The sequence below is a fragment of the Acanthochromis polyacanthus genome, chromosome 1 (assembly GCF_021347895.1).
Source record: "Acanthochromis polyacanthus isolate Apoly-LR-REF ecotype Palm Island chromosome 1, KAUST_Apoly_ChrSc, whole genome shotgun sequence".
Taxonomy (NCBI): domain Eukaryota; kingdom Metazoa; phylum Chordata; class Actinopteri; family Pomacentridae; genus Acanthochromis; species Acanthochromis polyacanthus.
The window spans coordinates 55,014,980-55,036,764 of NC_067113.1; the positions used below are offsets into that span (position 1 = coordinate 55,014,980).

The 21,785-nt window shown below is 40.1% G+C and overlaps 3 protein-coding genes across 3 annotated transcripts in view; 1 reads left to right on the forward strand and 2 right to left on the reverse strand.

Moving 5' to 3' along the window:
- Window positions 1-1,558, forward strand: part of gnptab (N-acetylglucosamine-1-phosphate transferase subunits alpha and beta) — a 35,160-nt gene extending 33,602 nt beyond the window's left edge. The window contains exon 21 of the mRNA XM_022217760.2: window positions 42-1,558. Coding sequence (XP_022073452.1) covers window positions 42-113 — 72 coding nt within the window. The 3' untranslated portion in view covers window positions 114-1,558. The remainder of the gene's footprint in view (window positions 1-41) is intronic.
- A 1,545-nt stretch (window positions 1,559-3,103) lies between these two features.
- Window positions 3,104-15,216, reverse strand: chpt1 (choline phosphotransferase 1). The gene is made up of 8 exons (XM_022217782.2): window positions 14,805-15,216; window positions 12,104-12,251; window positions 11,820-11,961; window positions 11,614-11,698; window positions 11,045-11,176; window positions 10,793-10,951; window positions 10,497-10,622; window positions 3,104-4,701 (listed from the first exon to the last, which is right to left on the reverse strand). The coding sequence occupies exons 1-8, from the start codon at window positions 15,042-15,044 to the stop codon at window positions 4,585-4,587; spliced, it is 1,149 nt and encodes a 382-aa protein (XP_022073474.1). The 5' UTR covers window positions 15,045-15,216; the 3' UTR covers window positions 3,104-4,584.
- A 1,116-nt stretch (window positions 15,217-16,332) lies between these two features.
- The window catches only part of mybpc1 (myosin binding protein C1), a 31,337-nt gene continuing 25,884 nt past the window's right edge, over window positions 16,333-21,785 (reverse strand). The window contains exons 31-32 of the mRNA XM_051951710.1: window positions 20,694-20,880; window positions 16,333-17,167 (exon numbers count right to left, since the gene is read on the reverse strand). Coding sequence (XP_051807670.1) covers window positions 17,070-17,167; window positions 20,694-20,880 — 285 coding nt within the window. The 3' untranslated portion in view covers window positions 16,333-17,069. The remainder of the gene's footprint in view (window positions 17,168-20,693; window positions 20,881-21,785) is intronic.

The following is a 21,785-nucleotide window of genomic DNA, read 5'->3' on the forward strand; positions in this document are numbered from 1 at the left end:
AATTTTCTCGTTATGACGCTCCTTTTTTCTTCTTCCTGCAGCTCATTCTGCTGAAGCGAAAGCTGTTCCCCAGACGGAGGGTAAACCGGGACAGCAACCCCGAGCGGGTGTGAAAGAGGAAGACTTCCTTCTCTTCTCCTTTCTGAACTTCACCCTCCACCCCTCCTCCCCTCTTTAACAGCAGGGGGCGGGAGGGGATCCAGACCGGAGGGCCGGAGGGAAACAGGAATCTTAAGTCCTCGGTGCGTGGTTGCATCTGCACGGACAGAGGAGCGACGTGAGTGCGACGGCGATGAAACATTTTTCAGAGGATGACGGATGGGGCTGGCCGGTGAAAGGAATGGCAGCCACATCGAAGAAGCCTGTAGATCTTCTTCTCCTCCACTGGGGGCATCCGAGACTTTTCACACGACAAACGCAGCTCTCCCTCCACCCCGAACCACTCTTCTACGTCCTGCCTTCACCACGTCCCTGACTGATGTGCTGTTGAAGTGTTGAACCCCTGATAGCAGCAGCTTCGTGGTGTCTGTGCACATCAGGCACATTTTATCAGAAAAACCACAAATGATCTGGACCTCTACTTTTGAAGTAAAAATCCTGAACATTTGCTGGTACAGACTTCTTAAATGTTTGTGATTTCTGCTTTTTGTCTGTTTTATATCATCATAAGTTGAACATCTTTGAGTAATGTCACTTTTTCTGCTGGGAAATTGTGTTGGGAATTTTTTTTTCTTTTTTTTACAATTTATACATAAACAATTGAAGAACTAGTCGGTAGATCAGCCAATAATGAAAACGGTCATTGCTTCTAGCCCTGTTTGTTTTGTTTTTTACCATTATGGCTTCATTTTAAAGAGCTGAAGGAAAAAATCCATACACATGGGATGAGTATGATTATTTATGTAAGTGTTGGCTGTTTTGTCTTCGCGTGCCGTGTTTAGAAACACGAAAACTTGAAGTGCCTTCGTTGTTCATTCCTGCTTGTTTGAACACTTTTGTTGGATTTTTAAACGTCTTTGTCCTATTGTTGGCCACATCACACCTTTATCCAGTGGTTTACAGTGAGAGTGAATGGGATACAGATTAATATGATTATCATTGTCAACGTGGTACAATGTATTTGTTGCTACATGTAAGTGATACTACAGCGTTCATAGCTGCCTGTGTGTGTGTGTCCCTGTGGGACTCAACAGGCAGCTGCTGTCTGAAATTCAGACTTCCTCAGCATGTTCCGTAACTTATTTTGATTGTAATGTTGTGACAGTGAGTCCAGTAACTGATGCATCAGATCTGAATGCCAGAATGTAAACATAGCCTCAGAAATGCTCGTCACCTTCTCCTCTGAATGTCAGTTTTACACCGTTCTTTATTATAATGACAAACATGGAAGTGGCTGCTAGAAGTTGTCAGCGTTTAGTCGCTGCTCTAAGTCACAAGATGAATGATGTCCGCAAGTTGGGTTGGCAAGAAGCTGAGTAACAAATTTTGCAAATGGGATTTCCACAGATTGCATCAGTTTGAATGGCTGCTTTGACTGAAATAAATGTGATTTGGTTCAGTCATCTTGATGCTTGTTTTTGTCCTCAGTGCCTTCACTGCTAGAACAGTTGTGAACCACTTTTACTGAAGTTACACTATATTGCCAAAAGTATTTGCTCACCAATCCAAATAATCAGAATCAGGTGTTCCAATCACTTCCATGGCCACAGGTGCATAAAATGAAGCACCCAGGCATGCAGACTGCTTTTACAAACATTTGTGAAAGAATGAGTCGCTCTCAGGAGCTCAGTGAATTCCAGCGTGGAACTGTGATAGGATGCCACCTGTGCAACAAATCCAGTCGTGACATTTCCTCGCTCCTAAATATTCCACAGTCAACTGTCAGCTGTATTAGAAGAAAGTGGAAATGTGTGAGAACGACAGCAACTCAGCCACCAAGTGGTAGGACCACGTAAACTGACGGAGTGGGGTCAGCGGATGCTGAGACGCATAGTGCCAAGAGGTGGCCAACTTTCTGCAGAGTCGATCACTACAGACCTTCAAACTTCATGTGGCCTTCAGATTAGCTCAAGAACAGTGCTTCAGCAGAGAGCTTCATGGAATGGGTTTCCATGGCCGAGCAGCTGCATCCAAGCCATACATCACCAAGTGCAATGCAAAGCGTGGGATGCAGTGGTGTAAAGCACGCCACCACTGGACTCTAGAGCAGTGGAGACGCCTTCTCTGGAGTGACCAATCGCGCTTCTCCATCTGGCAATCTGATGGACGAGTCTGAGTTTGACGGTTGCCAGGAGAACCATACTTGTCGAAGTGCATTGTGCCAAGTGTAAAGTTTGGTGGAGGGGGGATTAGGGAGTGGGAGTGTTTTTCAGGAGATGGGCTTGGCCCCTTAGTTCCAGTGAAAGGAACTCTGAATGCTTCAGCATACCAAGACATTTTGGACAATTCCATGCTCCCAACTTTGTGGGAACAGTTTGGAGCTGGCCCTTCCTCTTCCAACATGACTGTGCACCAGTGCACAAAGCAAGGTCCATAAAGACGTGGATGACAGAGTCTGGTGTGGATGAACTTGACTGGCCTGTACAGAGTCCTGACCTCAATCCGATAGAACACCTTTGGGATGAATTAAAGCGAAGACTGAGAGCCAGGCCTTCTGGTCCAACATCAGTGTGTGACCTCACAAATGTGCTTCTGGAAGAATGGTCAGCAAATTCCCGTAAACACACTCCTAAACCTTGTGGACAGCCTTCCCAGAAGAGTTGAAGCTGTTATAGCTGCAAAGGGTGGACCGACATCATATTGAACCCTATGGATTAGGAATGGGATGTCACTTATATTCATATGCAAGTCAAGACAGGTGAGTGAATACTTTTGGCAATATAGTGTCTGTGTATCTATCTATCTATCTATATATATATATATATATATATATATATACAGTATATATGGACAGAGAGAAAATATATATAGAGATAAATGAAGTCATTTTTCCACATATCCAGCACATCTTGCTGATTCTTGAATACAGTACATCCTCTAGCATCACTGTATTTTTATACTGTTATTGCAGTTCTTCTTTCCACCACAGACCACATCAACAAAATTGATGAAAAATATTTTCTTTATTACAATCTTCTCCACTTTAACCTGTTAGTAGAAAGGTGTTCCACTGTATTACTGAACAGTGCAACAAGGTATTTGGAATCAATTTTGTACATTTCAATGCATAGTTTCAGAGTCCAGCCAAAAATTATGCAAAATGAAGTTCTAAGGACATGCCCCTCTTAAATGTCCACAATCCTGCAGAGGCAGAATCCAAGGGGAAGATGGTGTTACTGTTAAAACTAAAAATCAATTATACCCTTTTTTTAACCCCTTTAAATAGTTCACATGATCTATGGAAAATCCCTTTTGATCAGGCAGTCGCATTACAACTTTTCAGTGATGTTCAATCAACATAGAATTACCCAACAAATCTTCAAAAACCAAATGAACCAGACATAGACACCTGTAGAAGTGAAAAGTCTTTATAATGTTACAGGTAAAAAAAAAAAACTTCCAGTATTATTGTATTATTAATATTGTATCTGGTTTGATACTTCAGTGGAAAAAAAACCCAAAACAAACAAAAACATGTACAAAGAGGCTTTAAATATTCACAAGTTCAACAGTAATTACAACAAAAATATTTAAGGCGTCTTCAGTTCAGTTCTGTACAATCGCACATAATTAAGTATTAGCCCTTCAGGGAGAAGAACAGAGAAAGCAGAACAAGTCGAGTGTTAATGCTTCATCAGTCGACGGCGCTCAGAGGGCCGGACTTTGTTTCACTTTCCAGGACGAGGTGAGTTACAGGAAATAAAAACGTTAGAAGCTGGAGTGGTGTTCGCAGTGACAGAACGCCGGTCGTCGTTTTCAGCACTAACACAGACCATTACCCCTTCACGCAGCTTGTCGACAACCTGCCAGCCCACATTGGAAACTTCATTGGAAATTATTTGAGGTTTTAAAGGTCATTTGTGAAATTTAGATCCATATTTTCAAGCCCTGATTTGTGTCAGATTTACTCATTTAATAAATAAAAACATGAGTGATTAAGAAAACAGGTAATCTCATTAGCTCTGGCAAAGATCAAAGAAATGTATCAACTATTTTCTGAGGATTGTCGTATCTTTAAGTGTTTAGGGAAATTATAGGACAATCAGTTCTGAAAACGCTTTCATATTTGCCCGAGCTATAAGATTCCTATTGAAAGAAAACAGTTTGGTGTTTTGTATTGAATAAGCTGAAGTGGAAAGAGTGACCCTTTAATGTAAAAATAACATGTTCAAATTAAAAGGAATACTCGAGTTCCACATCATTTTTTTCCCATTCAATAGATCCATGCTTTTCAGAGTTATTTTGTTTGTTTTTGGTTTTGCAGTGTAGATGTTGGTTTCAGTTTTCCATCCGGTGGCTGAGGCAGTTTTAGTCAGAAGTGGCGACGTTGTCGAGGCTCGGGGTCGAGGGTCTCTCCTCATTGTCTGCTTTCAGGAGCGGCGAGAGATCTTCGTCTCCCGCCGCCTCCTCCCGCCGGGCAAGCCGTCAGTCGCGGTGGGCGTTGCTCGGAGGCGTGATGCTGAAGACTCGGATGCGCAGGTGGGAGGCGATCTGGAGGCAAACGCCGGTGCAGTACCGCGTCAGATCCAGGAGAGAGAGGACCTACAGACAAGATCAGGAGGATCAGACATCTAACAAGGATGGAGAAAGGAAATATACTAAAATAAAATATGTACAAACAAATGTATAACATATTCTACATCAGGGGTGTCAAACATACGGCCTGCAAACCAAAACCGGCCCTCCAGAGGGTCCAATTCAGCCAACTTTGTAAAATGTAAAAATTACATAGAAGACATTAATTGCAAATTGTACATTTAAATAATTTTTAACTCTATTAACTGCTGCTCATTTTCTTGACAGCTTAAAATATGACAAGTTGTTTTGATCATAAACTAAAATATTAGACTGCTTATTGTTCTTTTGTCATTTTGTGTCTCATTTTTGTAATATTTTGTCTTGTTTTTGTCTGACATTTGTCGTTTGTCCCTTGTTTTTGTTTCCTCTTTGTCTCACTTGAGTTCTTTCTCTACTCTTCTGTCGTTTTGTTTCTCGGTTTTGTCATTTTTGATCTCGTTTGTGTCATTTGTCCATTTCTTTGTTGCATTCTTTTATCTCTTTGTTTTGTGTCATGCATCTCATTTTTGTAATGTTTTGTCTTGGTTTACTTTGTCTTTTTTTTGTCTGACTTTCATCATTTTGATCATACTATATCACTCAGTTCCAGATACCTATGAATAAATGTGTTTCTTTGCAGATACTCTGATCTGTAAGTTGTAATGTGTAAATGATAAACTGAGGCATAATGTTGTTGAAACTGAATTTATTTTTCTTAAGAAATTTCAGGTTGTTCATTACGTTTTGTAAAAAGATAATTCTGTAAATGTGAACTTTTTTCTGGCCAACTGGAGATCAAATTGGACTGAATGTGGAACCTGAACTAAAATGAGTTTGACACCCCTGTTCTACATGAACAGTTTCTGGGTGTTTTTTTTTTTGTTTTTTTACAGTAATATAAAGTACTAGAAGTAGTCTTTACAGAAAAGACAAAAAGAAAAAAGTCAGCCTTCTAGCCAACATTACTATTGACTACACTTCTGCAGAACAACAGATACAGAATTCCTCCAGTAATCAGTTTTAGTTGTAATCTACTACTCAGTCTGTGTGGCAGCAAATACATAAATAATATTAGTCATTTTTATTATTTCTATCTATTGAGTGTTCACTTAGTTTCTGTACTTTTATCTTCCTGACTTCTTTTATTTGCCCAATGTGATACATTTAGTTTTAAAAAGCAACTCATCCGGGTCATGTTCTATCTGAATAATCAGCAAACTGATATTTTGACCAAATTGTGGTTGCACAGGTGTTTTCCCTCATTTTCCCCAGGACTGTTTGCACAGACAAGAAAACACTTTTTCACGGCACATACTTTAACTGAGAGTACCAGCAGCACAGGTGGAACTGATAACGCTAACAAAGGCTTCTGTTCCAGGAAGTAAAGCCAGACAGCCATTCAAGTGTGACTGGTGTGACTAATAACACCTGTGTTTGTGCTGAAACCCAATACAAGCCCCAGTGCTCTGATTTTATTTTGTTTGGCTGTTCACATTATGGGTTTTTTAAACCCATGTCAGATTCCATTGTAAACTTTTAACCGAGCCGTATACACAAAAGAGAAACAACAATAACTCCACAGGCAGCAAGCTGTCTATGGAAGTAAACATGTAGACCGGTGATGGTGGCGTTTCATTTCTAAGTTAATGTACAGTGGAAGCCTGCAACTTAATATGGGCCAAGTTTTGAACTGTGGCTTTTTGTTAAACAGCAGCTGCTGCTTCTGTGTGGAGGTGTGTGTGAATGTGAAGTCAGAGCCAGGAGTGGTGGGATCGTAATGCGAATCAGTTTGTATCCAAAATTTCAGGATACTACAGCTGTCAGTGCTTTCTAAAAAGACTGTCACAGAATGACACTCAGTTCAGGTAAGTGATTAAAAAGTCACACAGAATTCCAATATGACTGTTCACACAGAGGTTGCTTTGCTAACAAGAAAAGCACTCAGAGAGCGCAGCACTCCGCCAATGCTGCTCGGTTGTTGTATCTTTTCCGACAGATAAGTCCCAATAAGTCCACAGCGGTGGATTTGTAGAAGGATCGCAATCATGTGATCATCAGCAGGCAGCTGACATAGTGTTCATTTATTGTCATAGTTACAGTGATGCTGTGCCGCTATCTCACAATGATACAGAAATCTTTAACAAATCAGTGGATCCAGACTATAAGCCGCATCACTGCCAAAATCTATTCAGGTGGACCTTGTGTCATTTCTGAGCTTCCCTGAAAATATCATCCAAATCCATAATTCAGTTTTTGAGTAATGTTGCGCACTGACAAACAAACAAACGTATGTTGATCGTCACATAACTGCCACGTTCCTTGGCAGAGTAATAATCAGAGCTGTATCTGATTATGGAGCATATATGGAAGTTGTCCAAATCAAAACATTACATTCAGTATTGTTTTGCTCAACCACTACTTTCTGTAGAATGTAATGTCTACAGTAACTAGAAAAATTTGCATTTCCTGAAGAAAATGCACTGTGAAGGCTGAACTGAATCTGCATGAAAAAGCTAAAGGAAGGTTGAAAATGACTGTGAAATCAGTTGAATATGGCTGAAAAAGAAAAATTATGAAAACATGAAAATGCAAAGGCATGAAAATGTTGAAATACATGCAGAAAAGGCTTTTATTTTGAAATTGTGCTGTGCTTTTATTTTGACAGGTAGAGACAGAAAGATGTCACCTGGTCAAAACTTGGATTGGAGTTACGGTAAAGCAAGGGTATCAAACTCATTTCCTGGAGGGCCACTATCTTGCATGTTTTAGATGTTTCCCTCTTCCAACACACCTGATTCAAATGATCATCAAGCTCAGCAGAAGCCTGATAATGGGCCTGATCATTTGAATCAGGTGTGTTGGAACGGGCGGTTGCTATGAGCCAGCATAGCAACGGTGCCTGCCACAGACAGAAGTATACTGCTTCTCAGCAGCAGCACAACGTGGCGTTCTGGCGCTAATTACGGGCTAACCGTTAATGCTAGCTGAAAACTAACATGACCGTGAGCGAGAGGAAGGCTGTTGCTAACCATAAATATAATTATTTTCCAAATATTGTGAGAAATGACCGAGTGACAGCGATTTAATAAACACTGTCCCTCCATGAGCCAGATGATTGAGTTTACATTGGTTCTTATGGAGAGAACGGTAAGACTTTGGTCTAAACTGCTGGCTGCCATTTCACTTCAGAAAGAGCTAGGTCTTCAAACTTGGATTCATTTGAATCCCAGGAAAATTGTTTACAATCTGACCAAATTTCATTCCCCTAACATTTATCGTTTGGTCATGAGGGCGATGCGATCGGGAAATTTTCAGGCGGATTTTTCACCTCTCCTCCACTCTACCAACTGACATTCCGCACTCTAAACAGAGCAGATTTTGAGAATTTTCACTTTTTTGAGGACTCACTGCTCAAAAACTGTAAATGTCAGCCTGACATAAAATACATCCCTGCATAGACAAGAAAAATCACTGCGTTTTGATGGTTAAATGAAGTTTCTAGGTGAACGTATGGCGAAGCAGCAGCGTTGTGAAAACAGGTAACTTTTAAGGCTGAGTGATTCAGTCTCCCCATTCATTGTCTATGGGAAAAATTTTTTGGAAAATGTTGAATATTTCAAAAATTAATAGTAGTAATCGTCTGGTTGCATCTCAACATCGTGACAAAAATGCTCAGGTTGATTGTACTTCTTTAAACTAGTGACAACTGTCTTGGGAAGAACTAAACAAAAAACGTGGCCTCAGCGTTTCTTCCGAACTCTAGTTTTGGTGAAATCTTTGCATGTAGCAAGATGAGCACTGTGATTAAAGTGGATAATCTACTAAACAAATTAGTGGGACTGCATGACCCGCATCGTCTGCTAAAATGTTCAGGGTGGCAGGTTGCTGTTGGGAGGTTGCTGCCTGCTGTAGGGAAGTGAATTTTGGTAGCAGACAGATAGTGTAAGAAGAGTAAGCAGTCAATGGCAGGTTTGTATCAACAGCGTACATTTGGTCGCCACACTAGATTCCACGTGACTTGTGCTGTTCACACTGTTATGAAAGAACTTGATGGAATATGACTTTTGCCTGCAGTTGGAACAAATCCAAAGCGTGTGCTGTGAAAAAGGCCTACTTACATGCTGAGGTTGGCTCCACCCAGATTCACTGAACTGTAGCTACAGCTTTGTTCACATCAGCTGATATCCTTTTAATAATTACACCAGGCCTGAAGCTTTTCAGTGCTACAGCTGATGTCATGGAAGTCTGGTTGTCTTGGGAAACATTAGAGGAACACACGTTTCTGAGGTCATGTTCAAATATCTTTGGGATTTAAAAAAAATCGTGTAATTCATGGCAAGGAAAATCTAATTTTACTGTGACAGGAAAACCAATGTTCATCAGTTTTAAACCTTGCAGGATTGCAAAGCCTGGAGAGATAACACTGATGTCAAAGGAGTGTTTATCTCAGGTCATTTTAGCATAAATGAAACCGTGTGCTCTTTGAACCACAAGAGTAACGAACCTTTGATTAGCTGGCTAGCGTGAAAAGCAGCAGAGCTCAGAGTCCTACTGACAGGACTACACACTGCTGTGCTTACGTGTCACACAGTCAGAATTAACCGCATTTATTAGTCAAGTCTTGCCTGTCCTGTAAGTTATTACTGGGCCTGAACTCCACCCGGCTCAATAAGCCGTCAAGAAAATGAGCGGCGGTTAATTGAGTCAAGTATGCAAAGAAAAGGATTAAAGGAATTAACTGTGAAAGTGTGTTCAGTTTTCAAACGTGTTTGCTTCTGCTTGTCATGGGTGTGACCTCATGAGGACGTTGATACCACACTACAGCTGTATATTACTGCAACGGCCATCAGGAAGGAACAAAATACTGATTTGAATATTTGCAGTTTCTGTTTCAATCTCAAGTAGCTCCTCAAGTAACAACAGGGTGTATTGCATTCCTCATTTGGCGCAGTGCTGAATGCAAACGTCTTGCATTCCCTCCTTATTTTGGACCCAAAATGCGAAAACCAACACACCAAAATAAAATGGCTGTAGCTTCTAAACGACAAAATGACGCTGTGTGTTTAGTGTGCTTTTTTGCGAAATACTAAAGAAACAAGAAAATGAATGCTATTTTTGCAAAGACGAGGATCTCCTGAATCCTTTGACATAAAATACGTCCATGTTTACTGACATAGTGCACCTGTACCCTAGTTTATACGATTGAAGCTAAACTGAAACTAAAAATATATAAACTTTCTGCTAATAATCATATAGTAGTGAATCATTATACAGCAACAAGTAAGATGATGCACTGAGGTTGCACTAATACGTAGCCAAGGATGTTTCTGTCAGGAATATCTCTTATCAAAGTTCAGGTTATTCTAAATCTTTTGCATAATATCTTGGCTTTTTAAACAAAATTACAAGTTGCACTGTGGGAAATGTAGGACTACCAGTAATACTATAAGCCTAGCCTGACTCACTGGATGTAGACTGTGAGTTTAAGCCTGCCATGGATTGAGTAGTTTCTGTTTCAGCTGCCACCATCTGTGTTTTACCGTTTTAAAAATCCTGAAGATCTGCAGTGTGGAACTTGAATCTGCCTGGTTTATTCTCTAAATTGTCCCCGTTAATGACAAGTTCTCCGAGTGTGTGTTTTGCAGTGGTACCATCACTGCATCCCGGGTTTAGCATCGCCCAAGACAATTGTGATGAATTAAAAAGAGTAAAACAAACCAGAGTGTTTTTTTCTTCCCAAATGATACTGAGCTGCAACCAGACCATTCTCCAGCACTCACCAGAGCGATCCAGAGGACTATATGTTCATCAATGAAGCTGTTGAAGTACTGGTTGAGGAAGAGGAGGCCGGGCCCGATGAAGGCTGTGTCTGGGAGGTGTAACTCACTCTTGGTCATGTGTGCTATCTACAGAAGACACGTGAGGTAAAGAAAACACGGTTAAATACATTCTGAATAGAATTACAAATATAGAAAACCTGTCTGCCCTAAAATGGGTTGAAACATAGAATGTAAAATAGGAAAAGGAATAATGTTTAGTCACTTAATTTCAGGTGGTTAAGACAAAACAAACGTACCACCAGCTTGTTGGAGATCTTGGCGATGACCATGCCAAAGCTGAGCAGGTATAAACATGGGTGGTGCTCAAACAGGCGGCTGGACGACTTCTTGAAAATGATGAAGGCCAGGGTGAGGATGAGGCCGATGTGCAAACCAGGACTCAGCACACTGGTGTCCTAAACAGAGGAGCTGTTTATTAGCTTTTTCTGCAAAATACAATGTGTTTCATGCATTCTAATATAATGCCGGCTCCAATTAGAGCCACTTACAGCCACGGTGGAGCCGTTTTTGCCGACGCCTCCGTTCAAAATGACATAGAAGTAGTTGTAGCAGGAGTACAGGGCCCCGCCGATGATGCCCATGATGGGGAAGACGTACAGCTGCAGTCCAATGATGGGCAACTACGGAGACAAGTGAGGGTCAAATTAAAGAAAAAACGAAAAACTTGCACCTTATAGAAAGACGAGTGCTTATATGAAAGCTGCAGCATGCCGAGCGTGATGGGAGGGCAAAGCAAAAGAACAAAAATAAAACCACAAATGCAGGTGACATCATCAGCTTTTTGAGCCAGATCATGTCCAATAGATGACCTGTTGCCATGGCGTTAGCTAGCCATATTTACCTTCTCACTTCTCTCATGTGATGTTAAGTCAAGCCTCCAAAGGCAGCACAGAGTAAAAGTAAAACACAAATTCTATTTAACGACTACAAGAATGACTAAAAACTGGGAATTTGTTTAGTGTAATGGAGAAAAACTGCTTAACTGTTCACTCGAGGTGAAATGAAAGTGTCCCTATTTGTGCATGTCAGTGTACAAAATCTAGGATTCTCAGGTTACCGTAGTTTGCCAAAGGCCCACACCTCCAAAGGCTGACATCAAATACATGATTATGATGGCAACCTGCACCTCGGTGACATCAACCCTGTGCACAAATTAGAGGAGTGACATTAGCTTTAACTATGAAGCTTTGAGAGTTACATAAAAGCAGTACAGCATCTGTATTAATGTTCGGTGTATTTGAAAGAAGAGGACTGGTGACATACAGGCCAAAGCGGAGGGTCCCCGACACGTAGGTCTGCCAGTGAGCGCAGAAGAACATAAACATCCCGATGAAACCACAGAAGAACATCCAGTTTGTGTATCTTCCTATTCCACATGAAATGCATGTTCCCACAGCGACAAAGACTGAGCGATGAAAAAGACAGAAACGTCAGTAATTCTTAATCTACAGACCATTAATGAAAAACAGTTGGTTCTTGATCTACTAATGCACTGAAGCTGGCCTGAAATAGTAGAATATCACAGTCTGGACGTTTTGGTGAAGCACCTGTGGAGACGGCATCACAGCCGTGGTCAAACAGCTCCCCGAGGGCCGAGCTGCTGTTTGTCCTCCTGGCCTGTTTCCCATCGATGGCGTCCAGAGACTGGTAGATGAAGAGGCCCAGAGCAGAAAGGATGAAGACCCATGATGGAGCCTGAAGCAGAGAAAGAGGAGAAAGACAGACTGTTGATTAAAGATCTCTGCTCAGAATGAAAACTTATGAAATTACTTAAGAGAACCAACTTGCAACTAAAAATGTGAAACAAAATCTCTGGTGTAGCTTCTCAATTGTGAAATTTGGCAGCTGCTGTTTAAATCAAAGTCGAAGAAACTCTTTTTACATCCATTTCATGAGGCAGGTGCGAAGGATTGGCACAAGCAATTCCAAAACTTCCATAAACATACATGCTAAAATACATTTACTTGCAATGCTAAATCAAAACAATGTATCCGATGAAGGTCTAGCGTCGAAATGTCTCACGGAAATGTACATTTGCAAGTTGGAGAGTCTTTTGGAAACTCTTGCGTCTGGGTTTCTCGGTTTGAAGCAGTGGTTGGCTTTTCTCTGTAGGGTTGGAGTATTCTCCCTGTGCTTGCATGCGTTTTCTCTGGGTGCTACAGCTTCCTCCCACAATCTGGAAATGTGCATGTCAGACTAACTGGAGATTCAAAATTGGCTGCAGGTGGGAGTGTCGCCATGCTTGATTGTCTTTGTGTTAGTTCTGAGATAGACTAGCGACCTGTCCAGGATATACTCCGTCTTTTGCCCCATGGTGGAAAAGATGGACCAACCCCTACAAAACCCTACAGGACAATGTATTTATAGCTGAAGGATGGATATAGAATTATATTTGAGTTTGGGACTGTTCAGCAGAAAAAAAACAAGATTTTGCTCTCAAAATTAGTGAAACTGGGGAGGCCATTTTTCGCCATTTTCAGACACTTCATAAACTAAACAACTGATGAAACCAACCGGCAGATTAGTTTAATTAATTGTAGTAACAGTCTTATGCAAAGCGCACTTGCAAACTGTCAATATTTCACTTGCATTAACAGTAGATAGTGATGTTTTGTATAACATGCACATGGTTATTCAGATTATTCATATTTACTTGTGTTTATGTGTAGTTTACCACTTGCAATTATTATCTGTATATGGGAATACAGAGGATGGTTACGTTGGTTGAGGAGGTAACGTGTGTAACTGTTTATTTCTGTACTAAAGGAGCTCTAGATCTAAATATAAAAGCTAAAAATTGGTCGGGATCTGTTGCTCTGATGTGGCTAACTATATTCAGACATATGCTGCTAAAGTGTCCCATCATCCACACACCATATGTAGCATATCTGTGTGCAGAGTGAAGGATTCCAGCTGACTGAAACAGCTCAGTCAGTCTTACTAGGGTGGAGGTTATGGACCATCTGGACATTAGTGCAGGCCAGCACAGTGTGTTTACCACACCACAATAGGGGTGTGTGTGACCATTAGTGTACATTTGTGAGTGTGAGAGAGAGACACACACAAGGAGTCTGTGTCTCCACAGAGATCAAGGATCCCATGCTGTCTGAAACACTCAGTCCTTGCTGTTTATTCCTCAAAGACTGAGTCCTGAATGCCTCGTGGACTGGTGGGGACAGTCTGTTTGATTTGGGTTTATCACTGAGGTCACGTAGGGGAGAGAACTGGACTGAATTCCTATGTGTATGTTTGTGCAGTCATGGGAGTTTTACAATAAAAGTGGACACCTGCCAAGCATGCGTCGGTCAATACTGAATAATTGACATGCCTTTTTGCACTGTTAGAATCTGATAGTAAGAGTATGCCGGATGGACTTTGCTTCGGTGCAGGGTTCTCATGGGTGAACTGGACAAAAGTGCACATCTGATAAAAACACACTGAGCTGAGCATTTAGTGCTGGAGCCAGCGAACCTGCAGGCACAGATTTACTGGATCATAGGTCAGCAGGGCTGTTAGCTCAGCTGCATGTTGCAAGGACTGTCTTAAGTAAAGGGGATGTGAAGCTGCCCTTTCAAAATTAGCCTAACTCCTTGGATATTTTTAGTTTCAGTCTGTGTAAGCACTGCACCATCAGACATACATGCTAATTCTGTTGCTTAACCTCTTTTCTGAAGGACAAGATTTGCCCCCAAATTGCTGTTTTGTCATCAACAACTCTGCATCACATGAGACCAGACAGACAACAACACGTCAAAGCTTTACAGTCTATTCCCAACACAGCCATCCTGCAGGGACCCTGTCACGCCTAATCCCATTAAAAATCTGACAGTTGTAGAGCGTTCTTGCTGGTGTGCGGCCATGCAAACTTAATATCTTGTGATTTACGTTATTTCCTGACTCAGTGGGGGACTGTGTCCAATTCGGCTACTACGATCCTGCAAATAGCAACAGTGCCAAAATACACCACCGAGGGCGTCAGCGAGCATTAGCACCCCATTAATAAAGTGAAAATGGTTTTAAACACGAGCAGCTGTGAGGCTCAAATGTATGCCGAATCAACACGTAGACCTTATCAATTCGGAATATGTATTCAAACTTCGTTTGTATAGCATGTCGGCTTCGTAAGGGGGGACATAACTTTAGCTTACGCAATTTCTGAATGGAGGACGACGTTCCTAAGATGCCAAACGGGCACCTAACCGGGGCTCGTCTCCGTGTAGAAACTTTAACCAAGGTCGCTTTACTCACCTCCTCTGTTGCCGTGGGGCAGTAATACACAAGCACCACCGTGGACAGGATATTGATCAGCAGTCCAACTATAGTCAGCGTGTTCGGTGCGATCCATGTCGGTATTTGCTGGACGAGCCAGTTCCAGTAGACCTGACACGGCGGCTCGAACAGGGAGCGACCGGAGGCGCTGTATTTATGCTCCTCCAGCCGCTTGAGCTGAGCGGCTGTCAGCGGCTCCGGCCACAGCAAATGTGGCATGTTTGTCTGCCTCGTCACTCCTCAAAGTAGTAGCTCAGAAGAAGCTATATGTTCTCTGGGACGACTCCGAAAAAGTAGCAGCTCATTTGGCATTTATAGTCGGACGAACAGCCGAGGCCATTTCCACAGCGGAACCAAGTGTTGGTGTTTCAGACCGAGGCGGTGCGACCCGACAGGAAGTATAGGACGGAAGGGAAAACATGGCTGAGTGCCGGGAACATTTAAATCACTGAACAAGTGTTGACTCAAAAAGCTTCTCTTAAATAGAAATAAAGCAGATTCACTTGAATAATCTAAATATTAGCATTAAAGCCCTGCAATATTATCAGTGTCATTCGAGAATTTGGATTAAAAAAATGTTGAAAAATTCACTTCTTGAACAATATTCTTTTCCATATTCATTAGTAATAGACTATCAAAGGTTTGCTTGGCTCAGCTGACACACCAATGGTAATATTTAATTCTATGCTTTATTTTTTGTTTGCTAACCCTACTCTAATAATAGAAACAGGGTTGCTAATCCATGCTAATGTTAGCTTTTTCTCATGAATCAAAGCTAGATATTTAGCTAGCTGTTACTGCTCACAAAGAGGACAAACTTACTGATGGAAAAAATGAATAAAAAAGTTTTTTAAAAAGTGATATATTAATGTTTGATTGCAGCTTAGTCCTTGTTAACAGTGCTATGATTAGAGTAAATCTTAAATGCTCTGAGGTACGCTTAACAAGATGGAAAATTATATTTTCAGGGCTGTACGGAGGTTTTGGAAAAACTGAAGTCATGTTTAAGTCATTCCCTGACAGGATCTCCCTTAGAAAATTGCTCCAAAAGAAGTCTGTGCATTTATATTTAATATTAAGTCTAATATTTAATATATTCATATACTAGAGGTTTTTGTGTGTGTGTGTGTTTTAGCTGTTGGTCTTTGAAGGAGGTTTTGACAGTCAGAAACTCACATTATTTAATCTAACGAGTCATATGACAATACCTCTATGAGCTCATTTGTACCAACAGGAAATATGGGAATAAATCCTGGAGATGTCAGGTTAGATTACTTGAACTACAGGAATAATGTGTGTGTGTGTGTTGTTGTTTTTTTGTAGAACCTAATTTCATGGCTATGCTGCTTCATAAAACAGACATGACACAGTAGCAAACAGTGAGTCTAATTCTTGAAATTATAATGCTCTTTTCAGAAGTCTGTGGTCTAGTCAGAATTTTTTGCCCAAGAAAGAGTGTTTGACCCAAGCAAGAAGATGCTCATAATGAAAAAGACATGGTTTTTTTCTTCAAATGTATGTTTTATTGTAATTACAAAAGTAAAGGCATGCGCACATGACTGAGCCTCAATCAAACTTCAGTCCTATATGAATCTAAAAATCATAATGTCTCATGCAGAATATGGACTTGGTGTAAACCTCTACATTTTTTCAGTGAATTAAACTACACAGGAAAAAGTGAAATTAACAAATATTAAAGTGATTCATATCAGAAGGGTCAATGCATTCATTTATCCAACAAGTTGTCCTTTTTCTTGCCATAAAGAAGTCCACTGACACCAGACAAACAATAAACCTTAGTTTATACATTCTCATTCCCCTTCTTTCAGACCCTAGAAGCAAATTTTCTCCTTCAACAAGCACTCCCAACAAAAATCCACATGGCAATACTGTAGATGTGCATCACTGTTTGTGCTACATGTGTTTTGTATATTTTATTTTACACACTAAATGTCCTTATTAAAGCGAGAACCAAAACACTGCCGACATGCATGTGAGCTGACAGTCTTTCAAACACGACAGGGCGACAAAGAAGATGAACTGGCTTTTTTTTCCTATGGTAACTACCATTAAATCTGCACACAGCATGCCACACCACAGACCAGCACACTCTCCCTCACACCCCTCCACCTGTCCAGCCTCCATCCGCCTTTAGGTCGCTGACCTCAGTAAATGAGAGAAAAGGGTCACTAGTGGCGGCAGATGTCTGCAAAGCCAAAGTGTCTTATTGCACTGTGTTCAGTTTTACTTCTCCTGCTCAACAATCTTTGCTTCGTTCATGTACTTGTCAATCAGGTGTAGGGGAACTCCGCGTTGCATGAGTTCGAAGAAGGTGAAGCCTCCTGAGGGACGACAAGAAAAACTCTTATGATATTGTTGGGAGGTACAGACACGCGGAAAGTGAGGAGCAGGAAAAGGAAGATGAAGAGCCACAGCCTGAGCAAAGCAAACAAAGTTGAAATAAGAGAGGTCAGGCGCTCTAAGCACTGAATGACCAGTGAGAAAAATGTGCCCAGAACGGCTCATATATGCAGGGCATACTCATTTTGTAAACCAGTTTCTCAGTTGCATACTATACACTAATCATCTTACACTGTAAAAAATAAAATAAAATAAAATGAAACATGCAATCATGAACTTTATCCTTTCCAATTTTCCCAAGTAGTTTCAAAATGTACAGCATTTCCATATTATGCAATAAAATTCCTAAAATAGACAACTAATTTACCTAGGATTAAAACATACTGTCATTACTGTCAATATTAAAGTTTTCATTTTATTGAGTATAATTTTTTTCATATTGTATATATATATATATATACACACACACACACACACACACACACACACACACACACACACATATTTTGAAATGTCCAAATATTTCCCTCCTATTTTACAGTTTAAACTGTTACATTGAAAATCAAACAGAAATCAGAAAGAATTAGTGATACATAATAGAACAAAATGAAGTACTGGTTCTGTAATTTCACACAGATTTGTTTGTTAAATAAGGGATGTCTCGTGTAATTGCAAAAATTTTCATCACTAAAATGTGGAATATCTTTCTGTAAATATCATTCATTAAATAAGCCCCAAATTCATATGATTTCATGGAAAATTAAGGCTATTATAATAATAAAAAATTACTGTATTTTTATGAAATGGTTCTTTTACATTATTTTTATTTAATCGTTATTTTGTTACAGTGTTGTGTGTTTTTTTACAGTGTAGTATAGCATTTTTGCAGATACAGTAAGGTTAAGAGTTTAAAGCAATGCTTGGAGCTCTGTACGGATGGATTGAAATTACATCCTAAAAAGGTCAATAACAATGCCAACAGGCAGAAGTTTTGAGATTACCTGCTTTGACAGATATGGTTGGTTTTTTTTTTTTTTAAATCTTAGCACTAAACACGAAATTCAGGTGAGGCTAATGCAAATTCCATCCATTTATCAGGAATGAATATAGTCTTTGAACCATAAATTAATTTGTTCAGCTTTGTGCTGACTGATTAACGTAGTTGTAGCAGAACAAGTCTAAGAATCCCCTAAGTCACCAACACCCACCAGTTTTCATGTTAAAGTTAGGATAAATCTTCTAGGAACCGTGAATGGTTTTGTAGAATTTTGTGCCAAAACATTTTTGAGATGTAGCACAAAAAAAATAAAATAAAAAGGAAAATCTGACCTGTTGATAGTGCTGGGAAAAAATGGTGGAATCACTGAAGTCAGACTGATCCATCTGCTGGGGCTACGAATATCCGTAGAAAATTAAATTGAAATTTACCCAAAAGATTCTGAGATAAAAGCAAAGCGGTGCAGCAACGCACTGACCAGAAATCCCCATTCACACCTTCAGCATGGCTTACAAAATCTACATACTTGACAATACCAATTAAACTTGATAAATATATACAGAGACAACCTGTAAAAGTAGGACAATAGTGTCCATTAACAACAGCCTTATAAATATGGACTTGACAATGCCCTGCAGTATTTTGTTCATTGTTCCTACATGAACACACTGTAAATTCTGCTGTTTTAGTGTATAGTATGAAACTGGAACACAGCTAACAAGCAAGTTGCAATTTATTCCACAACCAGGTACAAAGTAGGTCCATGATCTTCATAAAGATCCGGATCAATGAATAACATCTTTAGGCATCTGCAACAAGCAAAGGGCTGCATGATGGACTGCTCTCTGCTTTATGCATACACCACTCATCAGGCAGCATGGAAACATAATTTAGTGTGCTATCTTTAGATGTGTGTTGTTGTTCAACAGCAGCCAGAGTCTACAGCATAAAGTATCTCATTCTCCACAAATGATGCTTTGGATATCTCAGCAAAGGTTAGAAAAATTGCAAAATGTTTTACTCACCTTCTCTCTGGTACAAGTTACATGAGTTGGTCGTTGAATTCACACGATTTCACACCAAAAATCAATTCAAAATATACAAGACTGAGTTATTAAAATCAGCCAGCTAACGGAGTCTAGATAATAATTTGGCAAAAGCTGTCATGCAAACGTGTCATGTTTGGCCTCTGGGTCCTGCTGACTAAGAAAAGCGAGCTTACGCAGGCTGGCTGAAAGATGCATAATGAATGAAATAAGCTTCATATGCCAAAACCATATGAAAGCTTACCTTATATGAGAACATACATTCACAATTCTTGAATTTGGACTGGGGGAGAGAGAAGAGAAGAGGGGTTAACAAAATGTTTACATGAAGTTATATGTGTGCACCAGGGAAAACTGTTGAGTTATTACTGAACTCTTTTATATGAGGAGTTAACTGTGTGGCACAAAGGACACACTGGAATCTGTTTAAGATGGAGACACTGAAAAATATGACACAAAAAACATCACAGCTCTTTGTGTTATGCTGACTGAGGTGTGACTGTGTGTTGAGGTGGTGTGTCGTGATGATGGACAGGATGGCTGGATGTTGTGATGGACAAGTGTCACCAGATATTATGTGCACTGCACACACATGAATGGATGATTATTAAACTATTGTAGCTGTTGTACCAGGTATTCATAAGTTCCTCACTGGAGATTTACTAGTAAATTAGAACCAAACAAATTCTTGTTGAATTTGAAAAAAGCTAACATTTTCTTGCTATTATCTATTTAGTCGTTTTCCACATATGACACAAATATGGCTCAGATTTTAAAAAACAAAAAAAAGGTTATTCTGGATCCAGGATTCATCATTTTTCCAATTATCAGTGTTATTATTTTTTTCAGTTTCTGATAAGACATTTAAATCTGTAATCACCAATAGACAAATGAATATTGGCTTGTCAGTAGTCAGGCTAAATAATTTTTATCAATATGGTTCCAAAAAAAGCATACCAGTTGACCCCTACCTAATAATACTGCACTAAATTACCAAATAACATTAGCTAGGCTTGCATAGTCAGATTTCAACTCATGCTACCAATTTTGACGTGCACACAGATGTTATTTAAAAAACAATTTCTATGTTATTAAAAGTTTTATGGTGCAGTTTGACTGTAAATTCCCAGAAACTACTTACAAGAAACAGTAAAGACTATACACACAAACTTTGTAATGAACTTATGAACAGCTGGTGTGACCCAGTCCTCATACTTACACACGTATCGTCCATATCGTCCCTTTTGCTGAACTGCAACACACAGTTCAAACACCACAGTACCCTGGTGGAGCTGGTTTCCCAAAGCTGGCGCTCATTAATGTGATCATGAATAAGTTACTGGCTTGTCTTTCAATGTAAATAAGCAAAAAATCTTAAAAGGAGGATAATTATTTCAACATTTTGGGAAACCAGACCCAGATACACTCAGGTGTCCATCGAGTCACTTCCTGGTCCACACTGACCTTTGACCTCCAGCTTGCAGTCCACCTGGGCCTCTCCCAGGTCGTTGATGGCCTTGCAGGTGTACATGCCGCCGTCGTACGGACTGGGCTTCCTGATCTCCAGGGTACACACTCCTTGGTTGCTGAACATACGGTAGCGTGGGTCGTCGATGATGGCTATCTTATTCTTCATCCAGATCACTTTGGGCTGCAGAAACAAACACAAGCATCAGCAGTGTCAAGAGATGCACGTGTGCTGTCCTGACCCCTCAGTCTTCATTTAAAAATTAGGAAACACAGCAGCATCACTACAATTGGAATACCATTCTTAACACACTGGTTCCCAAGCAGTCCTGCCCCTTTATGGAAACAGCATAACCATGACTAGAAATAGACGGAACTCAAACATGTAGTTTGGTTGGCAAAACAAAGCTGTGATGCCATAAATCTTACAAACAGAAAAAAGAAAGTTGAGATCAAGTTTAGATTTTGTAAAGTTTACCGACCAAACAACACGTCTTAGATGAGTAGTCAAAAAGATGTCCATCCCTTTCACAGTTTCTGCCACTGTTAAATTGTGTTGTTTTGATGCTTTTTGTTTAATGATCAAGCCTTCCAAACTGGCAGGTTTAGGGGTTCAGAGGATTAATCGCTAAAACATTAAATTGGACTCTTGTACCCAAAAAGAGCTTGTTTCTGTCTTAAAACAGAAAATACACATTATAGCATTTGCTGTCATACTTATCCCGCTACCTTAAACCACAGGACACATTTACCACAGTGTCATAGGCCAGGATGCAAGACAGCTATCACACTCTCACAGTGAGAGTTCTATGAAAGAAAGTTGTGTAATGTCTTTTTTTTTTTTAATTTAAGTTACATGCTTCATTGGTCTGATTGGTTAAAGTTCCAGACCAATTCCAACTTTCTACAGTTGAACCATGAAGTCTGTAAACTGTGACAAATGTTTGTAACAGATAGTTTGGTAATATAATAAAATAGTCTTCTATACAGCTCTAGCTAAATTGCCTTTTCTGCACTAGGAGACTTTAAAATACATGAAATTCCACATGATCAACAGTATAATATATGATATGTCTGCTACACACACAC